Raw genomic sequence first — 25,601 nt, forward strand, 5'->3', positions numbered from 1 at the left:
AGACCACTGTGCTCCCAGAGGGGGACGTGCACTTTAAGAGGCCACCGTCTGTGTGGTTCAAGGAGACCCCCTCCTAACAGGCCCACTGCCTGCTGTGTTCAACCTCTCCTAACACGAGTTCTCTGAGCAGGAGCAGGGAAGCCCTGGCCTGATGGTTCCAGAAACCTCTCTGAGTCAACCACAGTCTGATTTGGGAATCTTGAGTTGGCCCAGAACCTGTAAATAAGACACGTGGCAGGTCCCTGTCCACAGCCCTCCAGGCACAGGTCTAGGCCCCCTGATGGCCCACGAGGGACGGGAAAAGCAGAAGACTGGTGAGCTGGCCCACATCTCTCAGCAGGACAGTGGCTGCAGGACAAAGGCCCACGGAGGAAGTGACCAGAAACCTGGGAGGCAGGGGAGCCAGGATGAGACGTCATTGAAGGTGCTTTGCCAAACACATCCCTGCCGAATTCACATTCTTTGGGGGAATCCTATAAGACAGTGGTATTTTTCAGTCTCCTACGACCCTTCAACACACTTGCGACTGTTTGATCGCTTAGCCGAAGGTACCCCAGACAGGAACTCCTCTAATGCTGAGTCTAAGCTGGGTTTATTGCTCAGCAAAGATCTCCAAAAGGCAAATTCATTCCAACAATGCCCCCAGTCCTCAGTTTAGTAACAACTGTTATGTCTTTTCGAATGCTGTGCTGTGCTTAGTCGCTCAGTTGTGTCAGACTCTTTACGACTCCATGGACCGCAGCCCTCCAGGCTCCTCTTTCCAGGCAAGAATACTGGAGTGGGTTGACACGCCCTCCTCCAGAGAATCTTTCCAACCCAGGGATCAAACCCAGGTCTTCTGCATTGCAGGTGGATTCTTCACTGTATGAGCCATCAGGGAAGCCTAAGAATACTGGAGTGGGTAGCCTATCCCTTCTCCAGGGGATCTTCCTGACCCAAGAATTAAATTGGGATTTCCTGCATTGCAGGTGGATTCTTTACTAGCTAAGCTACCAGGGAAGCCCTTCTTCTTGGATATTACTGAACAAAATTGATATAGAACTGCCCATATTTCTACTTCTGGTTAAATGTCACCCATAACTGAATCCCAGCGGACATATTTGAGTTGAGTACTGGTCACTAGCTGGGGTGGGGGCTGACTCCCTGGGAAAGACAGGCTCCCCATCTGAACCAGAACTCACTCTGAGAGAAACAACCCTATGGTGTCCTAAAAAACACAAACCACCAAGGAACCCTATGTGTCCTGAGTTGTGTTACTTCCTTGTGTTAGGCAACCATTTCCTCTGAAAATGGTGCCCATGGTTCCTTTTCTGGTCAGTCGTGACTCATCTGTAAACTGAAGGTAAGTTTAGTGCATAGGGAGAGTGAAATAAAACCAGGTAAGTTTCTTTTGTGGAGTGTTTCCAGTCCTGGCATCTATGTACAAGTTATGAAATACGAACTGGCTAATTCCAGTAGTTCCATACCTGAGTAAGATGCTTTTATGTTTTGCATACTAAACTGACATTGCACAATATAAAGAATGAAAAAGTAATGCTAATCATCTAAATTTTTAATATTCCTTTATCTAAAATGATGTTAAATAGCAAATTATAAAACACCATGACAAGTTAGAGAAAAACTGCCAGAGAATGGAAAATGCTTTCTATTTTAGCCTCTTTGAAGGCACTGTCTCTGCTTTTTAAGTAAGGGGCCCACATTTTCATTCTGCACTGGGACCTTGGTTATATAGCGAGCCCGGGTTTCAGGGATATCCAAGGCATTAACAACTTTCTCAGCCCTTGGGAGGGTTTGTGGGGCTGGGAGTGGTGGACCCTCCCCCTCCCTCTTGCCCTGGCATCAGGCGACCCTGATGGTGTACTACTGAACCTCCAAGGTGGCCATGAAGTGAGAGAGTTAGGATCCCCTCAGCTCCTTGGTCCCACTCGGAAGACCATCTCTGCTGGAAGCTCACTCCTGTGTCTGTCACCAGGACCCCACTGGACTTGACCATGCATACAATCCTAAAGAGCCCAAGATGACCACTCGAGAACACTGAATCCCTCTGTTTGCTCCCGTGTCCTCTGTCTAGGACCTGGTCCTGCCACCTGGGGACAGTGCCCCTCATAACCCTCCAGCTCAGCCTACGGCTCTCTCTCTGGCATCTCAGCCCCACTCCCTGGCTGCCTTCAAAATTGGTTAGTTTGCCTGTCTCCTCCAGGCAGCATGGAGCAAGGACCACACCTGCCTGCTCCCCCCTGGACCCCAAATCCCTGCTCTGGGCTGGGCAGATTCCGGGCCCACAGGGACTGACTGGTAAATGAATAGATGCAAGGAGACACCCACGATTAGGATGTGTTTGGTTATTTGGTGTGTTTTAAACTTCAAACCTAAGGCTTATGTCAGTGAAGCAGTGGATTCCAGACACTAGTGGCAACAGCAACTAGGTTAGATTTTTGCTAAAGCACGTGAATGAGAGTGCCAGGATGCTTTAACACAGTGTTAAAGGAGCAGTTCATTATTAATAGCCTGGGCAGATATCTCTAAATATTTAAAAAATTCAAAAATTAGTAATTTTTTAAAGAACAAAAATACAAACACCCCCACTTCTCTTTTCTCTTATTTTTTCCCACTTTTCTTAACTTTTCTTCTTCTTATACCTTTGGTTTTTTACCTGGATACTAGCTCTTTTGCAGACAGAAATTAGAGAATAGAGTAGGTAAGTGACTGCAAAGCTTTCCCCGTTGATTATATCTCTATAAAGATTACTGATAATGTTTTAAATAATATATTTGAATAGCACTAATTAAATCTTTTCAAGGTATAAGGCAAAAGAAAAATGTTTTACATTTTATAATGATCAACATAATAAGTTTTATTACTTTCTCTTTCCTAACTTCCATACTAAGCCATCCTCTGAGATGTCCACGTAGCTATTTTATGAGCTATTTTGGGAAACAGCACTTCCTCACTCATGTGAGCATCAGTGGCCCTAAGCCCACATCCACTTCAGTCCAGTGTGGCTGCTTGAAGAGTTTTTAAAATGATGCTGAATCCTCTCCTTTGAACTTTTAAAAATAGTGTTTCCCCTTAAACCTGATTATTCTAAAGCCACATTAATTCTGACTGGAGAAAGCAGTGTCCAACAACACAACAAAGCGTGGCTTTTGTAATGAGCAGCTCCATAAGTGGAGAAGGTGACGTGACAAAAATCACAATGGACTTCTAGCAAACGGAATTTTCCTGTTTGCAAATGACTTTTTCTTGCCTTGGCCCAACGTCCTTGACTGATGAGTGTCCAGCTCATCATGCAAACCCGACAAGCCAATTGCTAAAAAGATCTTTCTCATTTCTGCCAAGAACCTCTCTCTAACAGCCTGTGAAATAAAAACTCCACCGCAGAAGGCTGAATCGGCACCAGCCGTGAGATTAAGTCCAGAGTGCGGTGGAGGTCCCTGTTATAGAACGCCTGCTTCGAAACACCACCCCGGGCTGGACAAATCGGGGCGGGGGCAGGACAAGGGGGATAATGCCCCCCAGCCCTCCGGGGAGGGACCAGATGGGATCTAATAGCTCTTTTCTACTACTAATTTCTATGATAATTCCGCGTTGCCACATGGCATATGTATTTTTTTCTTAATCTAAAGACAGAATATCAGTCAATGAAGTGACCAGGATTTTAATGAAAGGTATTTTTCATGAACTGTATCTATTCACACGTGGTATTTCTCACCCACCCCTTGCCCCCACACTCCAGCAGCGTGTCACTGATGGCAAGGTTGGGAGAAGCAGAGAGACAGAGGTCAAACACAATATGCTTATAATCATTATCAATACTAATTAGAAACAGAGAGATCCTGAATTGTGTTAGGTCGGATGTGTTTAGAAGCAATTTTATGAAGTCGCCTTAATTTTCTTATCATCAGGGTAAAATGAAGGTTTGAATATGCTGTACCTCCAATGCCAACCTGATCAAATGGCTGCTTTTCATGGTTCTTGGCTCCAAAAGATTTAAGATTTAAATTTAAAGATTACAGCAGGCCAATGAATGTTGGAGGAAAAAAAAAAGAATCACACTAGTGAAATTTCTTCTGTTTTTAGAAAGAAGATCAGAAATGAGAGAAAGAGGTATTCAGGATTTGGGAAAATGATGAAAGGATTTCTAGGCACTGTCACTGGTGAGTTCAAGGGTGCCCTTCCTATCCTCCCAACCAGACACAGTGTCCCCTTCCCCTGACCTCCTGGGACACCATTTGTGCTTCTCCAGTGGCACCTGCCACGTTCTCTGATTTATCAACATCATTTCCTTCGTGGTTGCTTCTGGCAGGTGCTTAGAGTGACGCCACTGCATCTTTTCAGTACCCCAACTTACACGCAACGGACTGCAGCAAACCGGGAAGGAGTAGGAGGGGGAAGAGAATGAATCTGGGGAGAGATACCCCAGGAGAAAGAGCATCTCATCACGGGTGCTGTTCTCAGCACAAACGTACGGGGCTTGATTATGAAAATCAACTCTTCCTAAGTTAGATGTGGCACAAAATTATATAATATAAAAGTATGGTATGATATGATATAAGAAATGGTATAAAATCACACTCTGCTTTCTTCAACCCAGACTGAAAAACCTCCTTTCTCCCCTCTTGTGCCCAGCTGTTAAGACTTACCTCTTTGCCTGAAATTGGATGCTGGGAAGGTTAACACGTTACACACTTAACTTAAAAAAGATACAAGCTCTGGTAGAGGGGGATGAGGCACTTGACAGCCCGGCTGGCGTTGATGCAGGTGGCACAGATAAGGCTTGGCAGTAGCTTCCCACTCACGATCGCTCCATCAAACAGAGGCCCAAAAAATGGAACCTGTCAATGCAAAACAGAACAAAACCAGAACACTTAGTATGTAAAAACAAACAAACATTAAAAGGTGAACCAAAGACATGAGAACAGCTGCTTGATATATCTCGAATCTGTCAGGACCATGCAAGCTGCCACCCACAGACTGGATGCTAGATGTAGGGGACCCAGGTCCAGGGCTTTTGAATCAAGCCAAGCAGGGTTGTGCCACGACGCTCCTCTCCTGCAAACTCATCAGCTAAACTTCTCAGGACAGATTGTGACCATGTTCTTCTTTTCTTTCTTGAGCTGTCATTCATGGAAGCGATATTGCTCTTTCTGAGCGTTTCCACTGTGTAGATACACTCCAGAGCACACAGCCGGGCCTCACGGTACACCCCCAGGCTGGCAACCTTCTGAACCAGTTTTAGAATTAGCAATATTTTCACATGGATCCTGATGTATGTTGACTCTTAAAGGAGATGACAACTGTCCCAGCTAACAACCACAAGGCCCTCCTTCTTGAACCTTCTTCCCTCCATTTCAGAGACATCATATTATTAGCATTTCCTTCTAATTCTATAACAGAGACTTGGCTTTTCTTCACACCTGTGCCGCCCAGGGTTTTGGTGCCTGTCTTTTTTTGGATTTCTTTTTCTCTCTTTCACTTTCTTTTTTTTCCTATTAGTATTTCATTAACTCCATTCACTACTATGGAGACTGTCAGCTCCACGAAGTCAAGAATAGGGTCTTCCTTATAACTCCTGTATTTATTCTTATCACTTACTTACTCATTTGTTCCAAAAATATTTATTATCTGACAGATACTGTCCTATTGACTTGGGACACAGCAGTGAATATCAAGAAAAAAATTCCTGATTTCACTGAGCTTAGAACTGATTGGAGGTTTTAGAGAAAAAACAATATAAAGACATCAAATATGTAATATATTAAGCATTAAAGTGGGCTTCTCAGCCGGCACTAGTGGAAAAGAACCCGCCTGACAATGCAGGAGACGTAAGAGACACGGGTTCAATCCCTGGGTCAGGAAGATCCCCTGGAGGAGGGTATGGCAACTCCCTCCAATATTCTTGCCTGGAGAATCCCATGGACAGAGGAGCCTGGTGGGCTACGGTCCATGGGGTTGCAAAGAGTCAGACATGACTGAAGCAACTTAGCACGCACACACAGGTAGTAAAGTGCTAAGGTGGAGCAGAAGTCAGGGAAGAGCAATAGGACTCTTTAGGGGAGAGTCCTTCAGTTAGAGGTCATACGGCCAGGGGGCTGAAGCCGAGGACTGGACCGAGGAAGGGAGGGGTGACCTCCAGTGTATGAGGACGGCTGATAGAGCATTCCAGGCAGAGCAGCGATACACTATGCCCTGGGTAGGGGCGGCATCAGTGTGTTTCAGCAACAGTGAGGAAGCCTCAGTCTGGCCGCAGCCGACCAAACTTGGAGATGATCTTTGCAAACGAAATGATCAGGAACCTAAATGCCCAAGTCAGACATGTTTGTATACTCGGGGTGGCGGCAGGGATAGAGCACTACAAAAAGATTGGGGTAAAGGGAGGGCCTGTGAAGAGTAATGGCAACCATGATCACAGTCTCTGTGAAAGGAACTTTGTTAAGTTACAAAATAATGTTAGAGTAAGACGTCAGGAAGGGAAGACAGGACAGGAAAGCTTCTACGCATGGGGGAAAGGGCATGTGGGGAGACATCAGGGATCGGGGACCGGCAAGAGTTGGTTTTCCGTGACATTTCCCCTGAGAAGCTGGCTCGTTACTCTGAGGTCATAACTGCCTCGACACTGATGGACGGGACCATCCCTGGAGACTTACCACTATGAACACCACTAGCTTCACCCTAAATCCTGCTTACAAACCAAGGAGAACAAGACGTATTTGAGGACATTTCATGAATACCCAGCCCCCAAGTAAACCAAAACAATCAAGAAAAGTTATCATGAACAATGAGAGGATCAAGTGCCAGGTTGGAAATAACCAAGGGCCAAAATGAGAGGTCAAAAGGGAAAGCAGGGACCTCTGTGGTTATTCATAGAACTGTAGGGTCCAGGGATGCTGGTGCACAGACAGGCTGGGCCCTCTCGGGGGTATCTGCACATGAGCAAGGGCTTCCCTTCCTAAACCTGTGTGCCACAGCTACTGAGAAAGAGCTCTAGAGCCCGTGCTCCACAACAAGAGAAACCACTGCAATGAGAGGGCCGAACAGCGTAACTAGAGAATAGCCCTCACTCACTGAAACTAGAGAAAGCCCATTTGCAGCAATGAAGACCCAGTGCAATCAATAAATATATATAAAAAATAAAAGATTTCATTTGTTCCTCTCTAAAGCTCTTTCTAAACTAGATCTGTGTTTCTGATCCATATCATTTTCCTTCTTTTTGATGAATTTATTGCAACATTTCTTATAAGGCAGGTCTACTGGTTACAAATTGCCTGACTTTTATTTGTCTGAGAAAGTATTTCTTCTTTCACTTCTGAAGAATACAGAATTCTATGTTGGTGGGTGTTTTTTTTCTTTCAACACTTGAAATATTTTACTCCACTTGCTTCTAACTTGCATAATTTCTGGTGATAAGTCCAATGTAGTTCCTAGGCTGGAGCCTCTAGACTCATTTTTGTCCTCTGGCTTCTTTTAAGATCTTGCCATTATTTTTGATTTTTGTCTCTTTGGGCTGCTTTAACAAAGTACCATAGACTGGGAGGCTTATAAACAATAGAAATCTATTTCTCACAATTCTGGAGGCTGGAAAGTCTGAATCAGATGGCTAATAGATGGATGGCTGTCTTGTCTCTGTGTCCTCACATGCAGGAAGGGGTAAGGAAGCTCTCGGGTCCTCTTCCAAAAGGACACCAATACCACTCCCAAGGGCCCCACTCTTACGACCTAATCACCTTTACCCCTACCCCTAAATACCATTACACTAATGGTTAGATTTCAAAATATGAATTCTGGGGTGTGAGGGACACAAATATTCTGTCTACAACATGTAATCTGAATGGGACACATCTGGGTGTAGATGCTTTCGTACTTATCCTCCTTGGTGCTATCTGTGCTTCCTGAATCTGTGGTTTGGTATCTGTCATCAGTTTGGAAATTTTTCACATATTGTAAATGAAATGAAAGTCACTCAGTCAAGTCCTTCTCGTGATCCCCTGGACTGTAGCCTGCCAGACTTCTCTGTCCCACAGAATTCTCCAGGCAAGAATACAGGAGTGGGTTGCCATTCCCTTCTCCAGGGGTTCTTCCCAACCCAGGGATCAAAGCCAAGTCTTCTGCATTGCAGACAGAGTCTTTACTAACTGAGCCACTAAAATACATGTAATACAAGAATGTATTTAAGTTACCATTTCAAATATTTCTTCTGTCCTTTCTCTTTCTCTTCTGGTATTCCCACTAGGTATATTACCCTTCATAACTGGGGCTTTCCAGGTGGCTCAGTGGTAAAGAATCTGCCTGCCAATGCAGGAGACACAAGAGATATGGGTTCAATCCCTAGGTTGGGAAGATCCCCTGGGATAGGAAATGGCAACTCACTCCAGTATTCTTGCCTAGAAAATTCCATGGACAGAGGAGCCTGTAAATTTCCTGTAAATTTCCATGGGATCGCAGAGTTGTACACGACTGAGCAACTAGGCATGCATGTACCCTTTTTAATATCCTGCAGATCCTGAACACTGTTCAGTTTTTGTAATCCTTTTCCCTCTTGACATTTCAGTTTTGATATTTCTACTAACATATCTTCAAGCTCTCAGTTCCTTTCTTCACTATTCCATTCACTGATTAAGCCATTAACGGCATTCTTCATTTCTGCAACTGTGTTTTTGATTTCTAGCATTTCCTTTTAATTCTTTCCTGGAGTTTGCATTTCTCTGCTTCCATTACTTATCTCTTCTTGCATGTTGTCCACTTTTAGAGCCTTTAGCACATTCTTTTAAATTCCTGATCTCATCATTTCAAAATCTTTGCCATATCTGAATCTGCTTTTGATGCTTGCTCTGTCTCTTCAAATGAAGGGTTTTTTGTTTTGCCTTTTAGGATGCCTTGTGATTTTTTGTTGAGATTGATTTACATGATATGCCTGATAAAAGAAACTGAAATAAATAGACCATTAGTATAAGACTTGAATGTTTGTCTGGCTAGTAGTTAGCCAGTGTTTATGACTGCTGTGTTTACGGTTTGCTGAAGCCATAGATGAAGGCATCAGACTCTAAAACTTGCTCAGATGCCTCTGTTTTTGACTTCCCTATTGTGTCTGGGTTTCCCTAGAGATTTCGCGGATAAGGTCTCAGATGTGCAGCTCTTTTGGATGCTTCCCATTACTATACAAAAGCCCAGCTGATGTGATGAGGTGCGGGGGAGAAGTGTTCTACGGATCTGTCAAAAAGTCCCAGCCCTAATCCTAAAAAGAATCCAGTAATCAGATGGAGCTGTGATTAAAAAAAAAAAAAATCATGAAGCTAACTAAACAATAAAAATCCAACCACAACAAACAATCAACTGATGAACTTCAAGTACAGCACAGAAAGTACACGTCTAGTCCTGGGGTCGGTGGGCCTGTGTCCTGCACATGGAGACATTCTCTACGCTCCTGGCACCCCAGCCTGCCATGCCCAGATTTAGCTGAAGGCGCATGCAACCACATGCAGGAGCTTCGGGAGGCACATGGGTGCATGCTGAGCAGTCAGAGAGGAAGGCCCTTCCTGCTGAGGTCAACTGGGGCAGAGGATGAAAACTGCCCACTTTCTGACACATAGCTCTTCCAGTGGCCGCTCAGGGCACATTTACACAGGCTGACTCTTGCCAAAGGTGCAGGAGAAGCCAGAGATGGGAAGATGTAAATATCAAAGACCAGCTGACAAAAAGGAAAACAATGCAACTTTTGGGGAAAATCAATTGAGGGAATTCTTAATTGCTAAATTGTTGTGAAAGATAAAACAGGAGCTACGAGTTAATAATAGGCCATAGATTTTTTTTTTCCATCTGTACTGAAGCTTATCTTATAAATAAATGTTCCTTATTATTCTTTGGCAGCAGTTTTTGGGTGACTCAGACAGTCTTTCAAAACTGGACAAAAGGAATAATATAGATCCCTTGTATCCAGGGAATTCCTCTAATTAGGAGTGGCAATGAACTAGAGAAGAAATTTGATTTTGATGTAACATCTGCAAATGACAGCTGCCTTTTCACAAAGTTCCCAATGTCATTCCTCCACCTAAAAGCCTCCCAACAACAATAATAATAAATTACCAAACCAGAACTTATTGTAGTTATCCATTTAATAACATATTTAGTGAATTCTAGTTGTTCAGTGTCTTTAATTATCTTTTCAAAACAAATGATTGTTTACATATTCAAAAATAAGCAACTCACTTTCCTTGAGAACGTCCCCAAAGTATTTGAAAATGTATGACTTAATCTCAAAAAGGACATTTGGCTGGGGTTGAGATAAATGTTTAAGAAATATCTGAAATATTCAAACTGCACATTTGACATAAGAGGAAATTAACACAACCATGTTGTAGTCAAATACATCCCCTTTACAATAAAGTCACTGTAGGAAAAGATTTCCTTCCAAAAACGGGTGCCAGCACTGGCTACTCAGGATCTCATATGTGCAAATGCTCTTGTGGCTTCTGGTGCACCGGCCCTAACCAGCATCCTGCGTACATAACTTGCTCCCGGTGAAGGTCCTGGATTAGCTGTCTTCCTGGAGACACACATACACACACAATAGCTGCTGAGCCTGCAGGAGAGCCACAAACTACCTCAACAGCAGCCTCAGGGCAATTTAGGGAAAGGATAGGCATCTGGGAATAGGAGGCTCCAACAAGGGCCTCTCCTCTTAAAGGGGTGCTTAGAATCCATGGAAGATGGATGGTCCCCAACCTCAGTGTTACAACTGAGGAAGCTAAGGTCCAAAGATGTTGAGAGACTTGCCCAGGACACCGTTGCTGCAGAAGCACAGGACTGGAACTTTGGGGTCCCAGCTCCTGCCTGTTACCCACTCCTGCCTGTGCTTCTCAGAAATGACTGAATCATGTTTTCCTCCCAAGCCCGAATCTACCAGGGCCAAGTAAGGAGAGCCTGGAGGACACCAACATGGTTTTCATTTACAAAATGGACATTCTGCTTGGGTTGACAAAGAAGACCCTTCCTCAAAGCTTCCTCTTGTCCTAAACTGCTGCTGGTCAAGGCTGCTTCGGCTCATCTTGGTCAGAGAGTCACCAGCCAATCACTAAGGTCCCTGGAGAGAAACATAGTGAAAATGCTAAAACGTACCTTCACAAATTCATACAAGCAAATGAGCACCCATATTGTTCTGAGTTCCCATGTTGTTTCCAGTTACTGGAAGAAACAAAGTAACACGGGTACTCCCTGCTTCATGGAGGTTTTATGAATCACTTTCCTGCAGGTGTTTTAACAAACCCTGTAAATCTCACGTTCTGCCCGGGGTGTACATCTTCTCTGACCACCAACTTAGAAAAAAAACAAAACACAAGTCTGGCAATAGCATATTTCTTTTCTGTGACTAAAGATGTGATGCCCACAGTATGGAAAAATCTGAATGAACTATTTGGCCAACTCAATATGTTGCTAAGCACACTGATTTTTCGGTAAATTTATATGTTTTAAAGTTGGATGAAAAGCCTGAGAAGGGAGTAGACTCTCTCAGATCCCTGCCTCCCGTGAGCACAGCTATGCTCCTGCAACCTACTGTTTTGTAGAGGCTGTATTATGAAAGCAAGGCGGGTTCTGCCAGGCACATAATTTGTATATTTAAGGGAGGTGTATGGATGAAAAAGCGAAATATGTTCAATTTCAAAGGCCTTGGAAGCAGTGCTGTCTGTGAGCTTGTATTACAAACAGCCCCGCGTTATTACACAGGCTACTAATGAGGCCCAGTGAATGAAAGTACAATTTGAATATGCATGACTCTGTCCAGTGAGCAGGACTTTTGTGTACTGATGAGATTTTTTTTTCTTTTTTCTTTTTCCCTCCTAAAAAAAACAAAAAGGATTAAAATTATTCTTAGGGAAATATGGCTACCCAGAGGCCAGTATAGCATACTCTGAACACAGTCACACCAAGTTCAGATGAAAGATACAAGTCCTCCACAGATGCTCTGATGTGGTCATTGTGGAAAGTTATACACGTCCTTGTCCTTCAGAGAAGGATCATTCTTAACTTTGAGCAGCTGTGTCGCAACAATTTCTTAGCAAAAATATTGATTTTGGTGGCAATCCCTAAAAGTGGGCAAGGTTAAATAAACCTTTCGAGCACAAAGCCTCCCCTTCTGTGGTAAGGCATGCTGGCTAAAAGACTGAGGAATGGGTAAATTATTGCACCAAATGGCTGAGAATTAATCTCTGCTGACTAGCTGTAATCTAACGAGGCGTCTGTGTCCCCGGGAGCCCGCAGAGCGTCCCTGGCGGTATGTGTAGTGTGTCGGGCCTGCCTGACACCCTTTGTCCTCGCTCCCAGGCGGCCTTTCCCCTCATTGTCCGTAATATCCTCATGCATCTGGGACACGTGGAATGCATTCATACTAACAGACTTACCATTGTTTTCTCTCAGAAGCTTTGTTGAGCAAAGACTGCATCGTGGTTACTGATAATTATATTGCTTAATTAATCAAGACAAAAAAAATTTGCAAATCATTGCCTGGTTGCCAAGCAGGGAGATAAAAAATGACAACAATACAAGCTGAAGCAATATAACAAAAGTAACAGCTATCTGATCAGAAATTCTTATATAATGAAGCTATTAATGCTAAATCGGTTAATGTTAACATTGCTCCAGGTGTCTCTACTTAGATGCAAACAAAAAGGCTAACATTATGGATATAAAAGGCCAAATGTTGCCATGGATTCTGTAACCTGATAGAGAGGACAGCCTTTTCATTTGATTAGGGAATGCAATTTAAATACCAGGGACCGAAGCCAAACAAACAGACTTTCCCTCCACAAGCCTCTCGCATTCACCCTGAGGTCAGTGGTTGGTGAACAAAAGGTCAGCCACACTTGGCCTGGAAATGTCTGGATTAATTTTATTACATTGTAATGGTTTGTCCTTTAAATGTGGGGATAGCACTAAATTTCCAGTTGGCCATTATTCTCTTCTTTCCTTTAGGCCTTTTGAACTGAAATATTAAGAAAGCGATTTGCTCTATTCATCTTGTCAGAATTTATGGCCAAATTTATAAAACTTACATAGTTTTTAAAAAGAAATTTTAAAAGGTATGATAATATTTGTTTTCATGCACTATCATACCTTTTAAAAATCACTTTGACAGTATAAGGTGAACTGAAATATCTTTTATATTCTTAATTTGCTATAAAAATAAAGGTGACATTTTTAAGACATTAAATGACATTTTAGAGGGCCGTGTTGAAAATGAACTAATAGAGCCAGTTAATCCATACTAAATATTAAAGAAACACATTTTCCAGTTTGGAAAGCCACAGGATACTAAATTTATCAGTCGTCTAATATTAAAATTTTCATTTTAATTTTTAAAATTAATGTCCTTCTTGGACTCATGCAAATGTTATTAGCAGTAAGAGCCATTTTCTTATACAAAATTGAACACTTCACACACACAGAGACTTGGACCAAAGATCACACAAATATTTAATATGAAAAACTTTTCGCATCTTCGCTCCTTGAAAAGAAAAGAGGGTCCTCTTTATGTTAGACTCCTCACCAGGCAGAGTGGGGACTTTTCTGAGTTTAGGAATTGTCCCGCAGTCATTATTTATTCTATTTTCACGGTAGTAACTATAACAAAATACAATAATAGCAATAACAATAAAAGCTATTATTATTATCATTATCAACACTTAAATAGCTTTTTCCTTTGGATCAGGCACTGATTTAAACACCTTTCATTTCTTAGCTCATTTAATCCTCACAACTTGAACACTTTTACTTTATAAATCCCAGGAAAGTTTTGCCTATTATTTTTAAAGCTGAAAAAGAGTATATTTAGAAGGGTAACTTTTAGCTCCTGCAGGAGGACAATTTGGAACAGAAATGAAGGTTGTATTTAGTATCACGCCGTGGCATGTGTCATTCTTTTGAAAAGGAGAGATGAAACACTAAAGTTTTACTAAAAAGACTAAAAAACCCACCTTGAGATGGATGAAACTGGAGCCCATTATACAGAGTGAAGTAAGCCAGAAAGAAAAACACCAATACAGTATACGAATGCATATATATGGAATTTGAAAGATGGTAACGATAACCCTATATGCGAGACAGAATAAGAGACACAGATGCATAGAACAGTCTTATGGACTCTGAGGGAGAAGGTGAGGGTGGGACGTTCTGAGAGAATAGCACTGAAACATGTATATTATCATATGTGAAACAGAACACCATTCCAGGTTCGATGCATGAGACAAATGCTCAGGGCTGGGGCAATGGGATGACCCAGAGGGATGGGACGGGGAGGGAGGTGGGAGGGGGGGTTCAGGATGGGGAACACATGTAAACCCAGGGCTGATTCATGTCAATGTATGGAAAAAACCACTACAATATTGTAAAGTAATTAGCCCCCAACTAAAATAAATAAATTTATTAAAAAAAATAAAAAAAAATAAAAAACCCACCTTGGATTAATAATTCCAAAACAAAGTCAAGTCACCGTACAAAGTGCTGTTAAATCACCACTAAAGGCAGGACAAGGGTGGAAATGGAAGCCAATCTAGGTCTCGTGCTTGCGACACCAAATGGTTCTGGCCGTTCCCATGATGGATACCCAGCTGAACCGATTGGGTGGGAAGAGGCATCCATCTTTAGAGCCCCGACATAGATTGAGCCTTGGGGTGGGGGGCCTGGCTCTTTAGGACTTTTCCAAGATCCTTCAGGACTGACCCCTGTTAGCAGCGGCAGAGGCAAGGCTGGATCCTCTACCCACAGTCACCCATAAAATGCTGGATGTGACGTGGGGCTCATTCAGATCTTAGTATTATTAATCAAGATGCCCCAGACTTTCAATCATTTCTTTATATTACAAAATCTTAAACATGAGAAACATTTAAAAAACCATACATGTCTTTACAATATGATTTTCAAAGAGTCTCAGCAATAAAATACAGGATTCTGTGCTCCTGATGAAACAGTATTAGAAAAACCCCAATTCATATTTAATTCCTATACAGCATGTGTAATTCATGTACGTGTCAAGTGACCCCTTTAATATATCGATTAACACTGTTTTTCAGTAACAGGGAATCATATGGCAAACCGTTGTACGAGCCACAAGAAGAGTGCGGTGGAAACATACCTCCGGTTTCTTGGTTATCGCGATAAAGAACATGTGATTCTTCATGGGGTAGATGATGATTGAAACATCTCCGAAGGCGGTGGGGATGATCCCGCTGCGGTAGTCCCTGGAGTGCTCGGACCAGACGATGTGGACTTCGTCATTCCCCAAGTGACGGAGCTGCAATGGCAAATTGGCTCTTTATTAATCAGAGTGATCACAGCACTTTATGAAGGGTCGTGGCTTACAAATTGAATTATTATACTCAGAGGCAAAAATAATTCACCACCGAAAAAGGCTACAACACTGATGCCTTCTACGAGGATTTTTAAAAAAGCACAAGTGCACGAAAAAACAAAACAAAACACACAGCTCGCCTTCCACGAAACACACCGGAACCAAGAGAGGCATGTAAGCTTTGCAAGTATATGTGGCTGGATGGGGACAGGACCTTTTCCAGATTTGTTAAAAATTAATTTTATTCCTGCAGCAAAGCCTGATGCTTTATGTGGCTGAGTGTGTTTCTACACAATGGACAGTATGAGTCTTTTATTCTATATTACAATAGAGCTTCATAAAGCTCTTAATTCGATGATGATTAAGAAAAAAGATGCATATAAGAGAACAGAAGCCATTATAACACAATCGTTACCAAATGTATAAAAACCAGATTTAGGACAAACCTTTAAGAAAAAGTATATATAATATTACCTTTGTCTAAGAAACTAGGGTTACTTAAATTTAATCAGAAACTAATACGAAGCACTAGCACCGAGCATTGAAAGAGTGCCCTACTGCAGAGAAAAGTCTGTTTACGTGTACATTTTGTTCTACCTTTCCACTAACTCTCTGAGATCACCTTTATGTAGTCTAACAAGGAGGTGAGGGGGCTCGGGAAGGCGAGCTGCATCCCCCCCCAACCCCGCCCAACCATGAGTGCAGCAGCAGCATGGAAGCTGGATGGGGCCTTCCTTCCACGCACCTCCACTGCCCATGGGCATCTAGGCTGCACCCCAGGGCAACAGCTCTGTGACAGTGCAACTCCCCTAGCCCTCCCATTTATACACACGAGGAGGCCATGCGGTCCAAAGCCGACGAGTCAGAGACTCCTGGCTTTTCTGGGGAGGGCTTCTGGGGCCTCCAAGGATGGGACCCTCTGAGCATCCGTCAGGGCACACCTCAGTCCAATGCAAGAACACCCTCCCTGGAGCTCCTGTGCAGTGACTATGTGTCTGGGGCCGGAGAAGTGCAGGTGAGCTCCTGGGGCAGGCCTGGCTGTATGAGTCAAGCAAACTCGATTATAAAAGCTAAAATGCTGGCTGAAATTGAAGTCCTAAACCCACAGGGGCTGGATGGTGAGGCCCTCGGATGCCTACTAGAATGCGAATCCTTGCCCCCGTACACCTGCCTATGCCTGTGACAAAGCCTGCCTTGCCTGCAAACTTATTTAACAGGTGAGCCCTGAGAAGAACTAAATTCAGAGGCTCTTAATAAAATAGAGATGTCGTGTCAAAGCAAGCACTTTGTCTTACAGTACAAAAAAGGATGTTCTCAAATACCGTGTATTTAAAACATGTTAATATAAATGCAATTTCTTTATAGACTCTCTGACCACAAGGGGAAAACCCGAAGTCACTCCAGTAGGCCTCCCTTCTCTTCACGAGGTCATAAAGGAGACTGGTTTCCTGCAATGCCTGCTTCTTCCTCCCTCTGTCACACCTCTGGGGACCACTGTACCTTTGCACCTACAGTGAGGTGAGGTTCCAGCTTGGGTGGCCCCTACGTGAGGCACTTGATTCAGCTGCATCTGAACCTGGGCTCTGGGAGACACACTCTACTGTGGGTGTTGAACATGAGGTGTGATGGGTGTGGAAAAATTCAATGGTATCCACAACTTGCTAAATGTAAAATAACCCAGCACATACGTTTTTCCTTCACCTCCTCTCTTACATATAAAGACTAGAAGGGTGGCAGGCAAAAGTTGAGGCCGATCCCTTATGTAAATAGTTTTAAAAAAAAAGACCCTTGGTTTTCATAGTAACACTAGGCATCTCTCTACTTCTAGATATCCATTTTCCTTTCTTCCCTTTTCAATAAAACATGCAAGGAGTTCATGACGCACTCCTGAAATTCAGTCTTTTGGAGTCAAAATGTAGCAGTGGCTCACCAGTGGTACAATAAAGGCATGTTTTTGAGGGAAATCAGAGTGGTTTCAGATGGAAACTTCAGGAGGAATTTAGAGCAGGGGAAGGTAACTGAGGGCAGGGGCTGCCTGGGGGCACACATCTACCCTGCTCACCCCATAGAGAGAGACAACTTTCTGGGTAGTTTTGCACCCCTCACTGCAGGGTTGGCACATGCTTCTGAACGGGACCGACACACCCACTGAACAGCCTTCCTGCACGGCCGTCCCACCAGAGGTCAGCACCCCAGAACCTGGGACAGTTCCCTGTCCAGACTCGTGAGTCGCATGGCCATCAGCTCTGAAGTGATATAGTGAGGGTTGAAATTTTACGGTTAACTTCCCTTTTCTAAATTAGGTAACTTGATCACATACCCACACAAGTCTCCTGGAACTTCCCTGACAGTCCAGTGGTGAAGCTACCCCCTTTCCAGCGCAGGATATGCAGGTTCGATCCCTGGTTGGGGAACTAAGATTCCACATGCCCCATGGCCAGAAAAAAAACCCCAAAACAGATGCAATATTGTTTTGCAAATACTTTAAAAATGGTCCATATCAAAAGAAAAAAGAATTCCCTCCCAATTCTGTTTACAGCTGCATCCTCAGGATGGACCAAGAAGGATGAGATCACAGGACCAGGTCCATGCTTCTGGTGTGGTGACAATGCAAGTGGTCATGATACAAGGTTCACCATCTGAAAGCTGCCTTCACTGTCATTTGCCTCAGGCCTCCGCACAAGTCATAGGTTAATTAGCCAACACGCAGAATTTAGAGCTGAGGCCATGGAACCAGTTGCAGATACACTGGGCATGAAGAGCAAGGACGCACCCTCTTCCGTCCATGACGAGAACATGGGAAGGATGAGCAAGTAAGAGTCACCTGGCCAGATTGTCAACCACGTCAGAACACCCAGGAGTACTCCAGAAGCTTCAAAGTGTCGCTCCGTCTAAAGGGGGTTTCATTACAGAGACATCACTATGTGAGTTTTGGAGAATTCCAATGACAGGCCCTCTAGGGAGAAACTTGAGCCCATGAGTCAAGTTGATGGGAGTGGTGTGTCCTCTGCACGAGCCATCCTTCACGCCAGCTACTGCTTCAATTGCACAAGAGGCTCGACAAACGCTCAGAAATCAGTGCCTGCCCTGCCACTTCTCACCCTGACAGGGTTGTGCAGACCCTCTGCCGGGGGCCCTCTGTCCGCCGCTGCCAGGCGGCACCCACTGCTGACACTGGCCCTGGTACACACCTAATGGGCTGACCTCCTTTCCCGACTAATTGCATTACGTCGCCAGCTGGCTCCAGAAGGAGTCGTCTGTTTGATTGAAGAATTCCTGCTCCTCAGTGGGCCCGGCTGCTACTTTTACTAAGTAACAGGCAGCCCTGACATCCCCATTGTTCGGCTGACAGTGCGCCCATCCTAAAATCTAAGTTTTATTTGTAAATTAACCAGGAAACTTCCTGCCAGAGCAGTGCTGCCTGGAGACTGATAATGTGGGCCTTTCATCCCCTCCACTCGTCCTGTATCACTGCCAATTTGTTTTTTATGTGCTGGCCAGCCTCGGGCTATAAAAGCCTTGTAAGACATAAGTGCAATTATAGTCTTGGAGTCAAATGAATTGGACAAATCCAATAGCACAGCTCTGTCCCCACTCTGCAAACCCCTACAGCAGTTAGATTAGCTGTGAAAAATCTAATCGGGCTGGAGCTAACGAATTTCTGCGGTGAAGGATCAAGAGTTCAGTATGGGGTTGCCACCAGATTGCAGGGTTGAAAAAGTGGCCCCGTGACAGGGGCAGAGGAGAGCATGAATCACTTTAGAATTCTGCAGCTCATTTTTAAGCTGTTAGGGACAATTCAGTCGGAATGAGACGAGGAACTGTGGGGCTGCTGTTCTTGTGACTGATTTCTGGTTGAGCTGTGAGACGTCCTGATAGAGAGAGTTTGTCACTAACGATGCTAAATCTTGGAGCAGCAAAAGGGATCAGCTGCGTTTGCCTGATTACAGTAGGGAACCTTACAGCCCAGCCAAGCCTCGGAATAGGATTTATAACAGGGTGTTTTTATCAAGAAAACACTGTCTTTTCTCAGAAAAAAAAAAAAAAAGACAATCCTACTTAGGAAACAATTCTTTTTAAAATTTAAAATATAAAGCCATCTTGTAACAAAACAGTTTTTCCAGTCATAAAAAAGAAAATCATAGACTATGGTGATGCACTTGCAGAGTAGCAGCGATTTACATGGTAATAAAAAAATGATGTGTGGGTCTTGCCTGAGGCTTCCCAGGTGGCTCAGTGGTAAAGAATCTGCCTGCCAAGCAGGGGATGTGGGTTCGATCCCTGGGTCAGGAAGATCCCCAGGAAGGAGGGCATGGCAACCCATTCTGGAGAGTCCCATGGACAGAGGAGCCTGGTAGGCTACAGTTCATAGGGTTTCAGAGTCAGACCGGACTTAGCATGCCTGAGAATCTTGCCTAGGGTCTGGGTAATCTGAGATCACGTCTCTGTGGGCAGGGTCCCTTCCACTAAAAACACCACCACCACCAAAACCTAAGACATGGAGGCAGCTCCCCAGGCCCTGTGGAGCCAGCATGTGGCCACTGAGGGAAAGTCAGTCATGCTCTGCACATCTAAGACCCCTGGTCACTGTGGGAGGAGTCTGATCATGCCCTAACCTGACCACTGAGGTCCCATGAGCATGGCCACCTATTGTGTATGTGGCTGCAGTGATGAAAGAGCAAAACCACAGAGAAGAGAAATGAGGCAGGTACAGGGAAGCCTGCAGGCCAGTATCAATCACCCACCTAATGGGCCAGGAGGAAGATTCCATCCAACCAGTGGGCAAGGATGAGGGCTGCTGGTACCAGCTTGGTGCTCAGCAATTTTGCAGGCATTGCCCACCCACTGCCCAGCAACCCTGGGAAATGAACTGTGTTTTTAATCCCATCTAATAGATGGGAAAACTGAAGGAACTGGCTACACACTTGAACCCTGGCTATAGACACCCCCCTGCCACCTGACACAACACCAAACTACCAGTCTTTAGCATCAGAATGGTCTGCTTTCCACCCTCCAGGGGCTGCCTCAGTTCCTGGGATCCTTGATGGAAGAGAAGGCTGTCAAGAGAGGGTTCCGGGCTCAGCCCCTGCCACCAGCATGTGAGGCCCAGTTGTTCTAATCTGGAAACACAGACATGGGTCAGATTTCTAGGCTTCCTCCCCCGAGTAAAATGTCCTTTTCTCTTAGGGGCCCCCTCACTTCCTGCTGGTCAGCTGAGATGTTTAGCCTGCAGGTTAGAATGCACAGGGGGCCCTGGAGTGCTGACTCCCAGGTGGAGGATGGAGGTCTCCTCTGAACTCGAGAGAAAACTGCCCGCAGGCCCAGTGCTGATGGAGAACAGGAGGGAGGCTGTGGGCAGCAGCCCACCTGCAGTAGCCATTTTGCAGATGGTCTGCCAAGCGATCCCCTCTGGCAGCTCTGGGGGGCACCAGCCTTCTCCAACCCCAGCCATACAGGGTCCTTTCGTCAGATGACCTTGGCCAGCCTGAGAGGTCAACAGCATAACTTTCTCTCAGTTAATAGTCACGGGAGAGAAGATCCAAAGTTAACAACATCAAAGACGCTTCCTTCATCTTCATCTCAGGATTTAAGACTTATACGACTGACTGACTTTCTTGTTATCTTTATCTAGTTTGTGCCAAGCAGAATATTTCAGATTAATGACAACGGTAGCTTGACGAGAGTGACCCCAGGGTTGCGTCCAGAGGAAGCTAGTCTCCGTGTGTGTGACACATCACGGACTTTGCTCTGTCCCAGGACAGCCGAGCATGGTCCTCACGGAGGCTCCTTACCTTTTTGGTGAGCGAGTCGTCTGAGTCTGACGGCATCCGAGTTGAGACGTGGAAGATGACTTCCACGGTCGAGGTAGCGTAGTAGGGGGCGGTCTGGCCCGTGCTGCCATTGCGCTGAAGCCCGCCCATGAATCCGCAGTGGGTTGACAGGTCCACCTGACACAGGTCACAAGGGAAAAGAGTGAGGACCAAACAGGAGCTGCTCTTATTCACTAAGTAGGATGTGTTTGTTTTTTACTCTAAGTATTTTCATTTTTATAACTTTCTGCTTATAAACAATTGTAATACAAAGTTAGATGAAATTAAATATTAAATAAACATTAACTCAATAGTTTGTAATGACCTATATGGGAAAAGAATTTAAAAAGAGTGGATATGTGTATGCGCGTGCATGCATGCTAAGTCGCTTCAGTCATGTCCAACTCTTTGCGACCCCGTGGACTGCAGCCCTCCAAGCTCCTCTGTCCATGGAATTCTCCAGGCAACAATACTGGAGTGGGTTGTCAAGTCCTTCTCCAGGAGACCTTCCTAACCCAGGGATCGAACCCACGTCTCTTAAGTCTCCTGCACTGGCAGGTGGGTTCTTTACAACTATCGGCACCTGAGAAGCCACAAATTTACTGTGCTGTACACCTGAAGCTAACACAACATTATAAATCAAGTATACACCAATAAAAATTTTTTTAAAAAGATAAAAAAATTAACAATGAAAGGGCTCCAAAATCCTACCTACTTAAAAAAACTACTAGCAAAGGTTTAGTGCATATTTCTTCAACTTTATTCCCCCCTACACATAAATATGTCTGTATGTAGAGACATGCACAGAGCTTCCTTGTTGATGGGTTTGTGGCATTTCTGCTTTCTCCAACAGTCTTGGTGTGGTCAAACCAGAAGGAGCATTCAAAGCAATCTTTCAGGTCAAAGGGTACAAATGTTCCCAAATTTAATAGCCACTCCTAAACTGCCTTTCAAAAGGGTTGTTTCAATTTATACAGCTGCCCAAAGTCTCTGACTCATAATTCTTTTTCAGGCTAAGGTATGAATGTTCTCTTCTTAGTCAGCACTTAGATTATCTTTCAGGATTTTGTTTTTACTTTTCATAAACTGCTATTCCTTTAGTAAAGCACCTGTGGTAATCCAACTGAAAAAAAAAAAGAAACACGAATTTCTTCTGTGCCAAAGACAATCAATATATGCACTGAATTAATCTTCTAGTCTTTTCTTAAAATGCTAGTTAAGAAATGGATAGTTTAGAAATGTGAGTTAAATACTACATATATTCCATGACAAATAAGAAATCACTTTATTAGTAAGAAGAACAATTTACTGAAAGTGTAATAACTATTTCAGACTAAAATCTTCTTGACGAGAAAGTACATGGTCTTGACCTTGATGTGCTCTTGTCGTGTATTCATCTCCTTATCAGTCCCTTTGCTAAATGCTCAGCTCTCAGAGGTAAGTCTCACTTAGGCATCCAGAGAGCTCCCCACAGCACAGATGATCAAGAAACCAAAGCAAAATTAATGAAAAGTATGGAAATTATTTCAGATATGTTAATTTCTATTTTAACTATTCTGTGTTCTTTTAGAATATGTTCTGGAGACAGAGACGTGTGTGTGTGTGTGTGTGTGTGTGTGTGTGTGTGTGTGTGTGTGTGTGTGTGTGTGTGTAAATGTATGGATATCTTTCCATCAGAATATCATTTAGCCAAGAAGAAACAAAATTTTTAAATATCAACCACCCTGGGGTCTACCTGAATGAAACAAGTTGATAGCAAAACCATCACAGCTACTGTCAAGTCAACTTTTGACTTCATCCAACTCTTCATTTTTCACCCCTAAGTCATTGATTTCTTCTGCAATTTCCATACGGGGACCAAAGTCACTGCTTCCCTGCCCCTGTCTGTTTTCTCTTACTACACACTGTCTACAGTTGACAGAGCCAATCTGACTACTCAGTTCACATAAAAAGCAAGTGAAACAATATTAAGAGGAAAGTTAAGGGGGAATAAAAGTTTATGTATAAAGTACGAAAAAAAACTAACACAAGAGGTCAAATTCTACACACCCTTCAACTCCAGAACTCTACTCACGCTATATATGAATGTAAAAACGTATACCATCAACATCTAGCTTACGAACACCCTTAGATAGTGCTGATGGGCAAACACCTCCTAGATGAAATGAATTACCTCCCATCCAAGTCCAGCAACAAAGTCTTCATATGCTTGGCTTCCCCTTTCATTGGAAAGGATTGAACACTTGTCTTCTTGACCTTCGGCAATGTAGAACACTGCGATTTTGTGCGTTTCGCGGCTGTGAATTTTTAGGTTGGAATGAGTTAGAATACTTGTGTATAAACTTTGGTTTTATTGCTGCCACATATACGTCTGCTATATAGCTGATGTTTAGCAAGAACTTACAAGGGATCAGGCACTGTTCCAAGAAGGCTCAGCACATGATCTCATCTATCCTTGCAGGCGCCCTAAGAAGACAGGTCTTGTCACCACCTCCTTGTAGAGACAGTTGAAAGGAGGCACAGCACGTGACACTGCAAACGGGAGGTCAGGAGCAGAGGCAGGGCTGTCTGGCTCCTGAGACCACCTCTTAGATGTGTCATGTGTGAACAGCATGTAAGAGCACACGGTTTGACAAACTCTCTCTAGCTTTGGTTAAAAAAAAAAAATACTGAGCCTTTCAGATAGATATCAGCGGTGGACAGATCCATGTGACCGTGCGTATTTCACTTCCCACACCTTCAGATAAGGAAGCTAGGGAGCTCCCTAATTGGGACTGTAACACAGGCCAAGGCTACTTGAGAAATAAAAACTACTTCTTTGAAACAGGACACATTTAGGTACCATCTTTGTGAGGGATTGTGCCCACCCTGGGCTCTAACTGATCTGAAGGTGCCTGGGAGGTTGGACAGCTGTCCAGGGAAACTTCGTTGGAAGTATAAACTGTTTGTCCACTTTCTCCATGATGGATTTGGGGCACTTTGCTGTTGAATCAGGTAAATGCAACACTCTGAAGAAAGGAGTCCTGGGTCAACTTTTGTGCGTCTGATATGGTCTTTGGCATGTAGAATTTGCTCAGCTAAATCTCTGTTAAATTGACCTGAGAAACACTGATATACTGGAATATGTCGATAGCCATTTCTATTAATATAAATTATACACTGGAGTACAGTGTCAAGGTCACTAGATCTACAACAAGTGATGTGGGCACAATTTAGACAGGTGATGACATCACTCTCACTGGAATAGAGCTTTAACCAAGAACCACAGCTCCATCACTCAACATGTGGATTCCAGTCTCTATGTTTTAGATTTTGGATTACCATCTCCAGAGCAGTTCCACTTTTCTCCTGATTTCTACCATATAGTCTGGAAAAATCTATTGGAAAAACTACCGAGTATTTAAGCAACATGGAAATGTTTCTGTTGTCTAATCATTTAATACCTCAAAATTATAATCTGATTAGACTTGACAGTGATAGAATCTGTGCTCTGTATTTCAACACATTCTTCAATATCTCCTTCCGTATGTGTGCTAAGTCACTTCAGTCGTGTCTGACTTTTTGTGACCCATCAGACTCTGATGGACTGTAGCCCATCAGACTCCTCTGTCCATGTGATTCTCCAGGCAAGAATACCAGAGTGGGTTGCCATGCCCTCCTCCAAGCGATCTTCCTGACCCAGGGATTTGTCATGATAGCTTACTCCTCCTGCTTCCCCCATAGTTTACATTTAATGACCATACTTAGAGGAAAAATTAGAAAACATAGGAAGGAAAGAGAAGAATTAAAAAAAACCCACTCATGTGCTTTGCTTATATGTTGAAATCACAACGGTTACTATCTCAGGATGTGTTTTTGCCTACAAAATGAGACGCCATCAGTTTGTGTTTTGCCACTGTTTTTTTTTCACTTAAAATATTTGTGAACACTTTAAAAAAAATTGTGTAAAATATGCTTAACATAAAAATCATCATTTACACCGTCTTGGAGTGTGAACACTTTTACACCATATGCTTGTGTAACAAAGCTATTAATAATGATTATGGAATATTCCATTCCATTATGTTAACATTCCATATCCCCAATCCTTGCTATTATAGTCCTTAAAATGAATGCATAGATATGGAACTCTGATCACTACCTACTTTAAAGGCTTTTGAAGTGAAGGGTCATGCTGCCAGCAGGGGAGGTGGGTGTCCTGAAGACCCTGATGGAGCCTTGCTCTGTCATGTTCGTGGGGGTGCCGCTCTCCAGAGAATGGATGTGGGCGGTGGGGAGGGGATTCTGTGCTGATGGATGCTAGTGGGCGGTGCTCCAGCAGAGACCTTGGAAAGTTTGTCCTCAAGCACACGGGGCCCAAAATTGTGACATCATTTCCTCCTGAACTACAGGCAGGGTTGGCCAGCCATCTGGACTCAGACAAGTTGATTCTAAGATCTGTAATCATGTAGGGG

At 43.7% G+C, this 25,601-nt stretch overlaps 1 protein-coding gene across 7 annotated transcripts in view; it reads right to left on the reverse strand.

The window, feature by feature from the left end:
- The window catches only part of RALGAPA2 (Ral GTPase activating protein catalytic subunit alpha 2), a 287,034-nt gene that overhangs the window by 74,166 nt on the left and 187,267 nt on the right, over positions 1 to 25,601 (reverse strand). For all 7 annotated transcript variants that reach the window (XM_081558721.1, XM_081558719.1, XM_081558720.1 and 4 more), the window contains 4 exons: positions 23,321 to 23,444; positions 21,130 to 21,285; positions 15,122 to 15,280; positions 4,708 to 4,835 (listed from right to left, as the gene is read on the reverse strand). In XM_081558721.1, coding sequence (XP_081414847.1) covers positions 4,708 to 4,835; positions 15,122 to 15,280; positions 21,130 to 21,285; positions 23,321 to 23,444 — 567 coding nt within the window. The remainder of the gene's footprint in view (positions 1 to 4,707; positions 4,836 to 15,121; positions 15,281 to 21,129; positions 21,286 to 23,320; positions 23,445 to 25,601) is intronic.

Source organism: Giraffa tippelskirchi, chromosome 13 (assembly GCF_054371585.1).
Source record: "Giraffa tippelskirchi isolate mGirTip1 chromosome 13, T2T-mGirTip1v1.2.pri, whole genome shotgun sequence".
Lineage (NCBI taxonomy): Eukaryota > Metazoa > Chordata > Mammalia > Artiodactyla > Giraffidae > Giraffa > Giraffa tippelskirchi.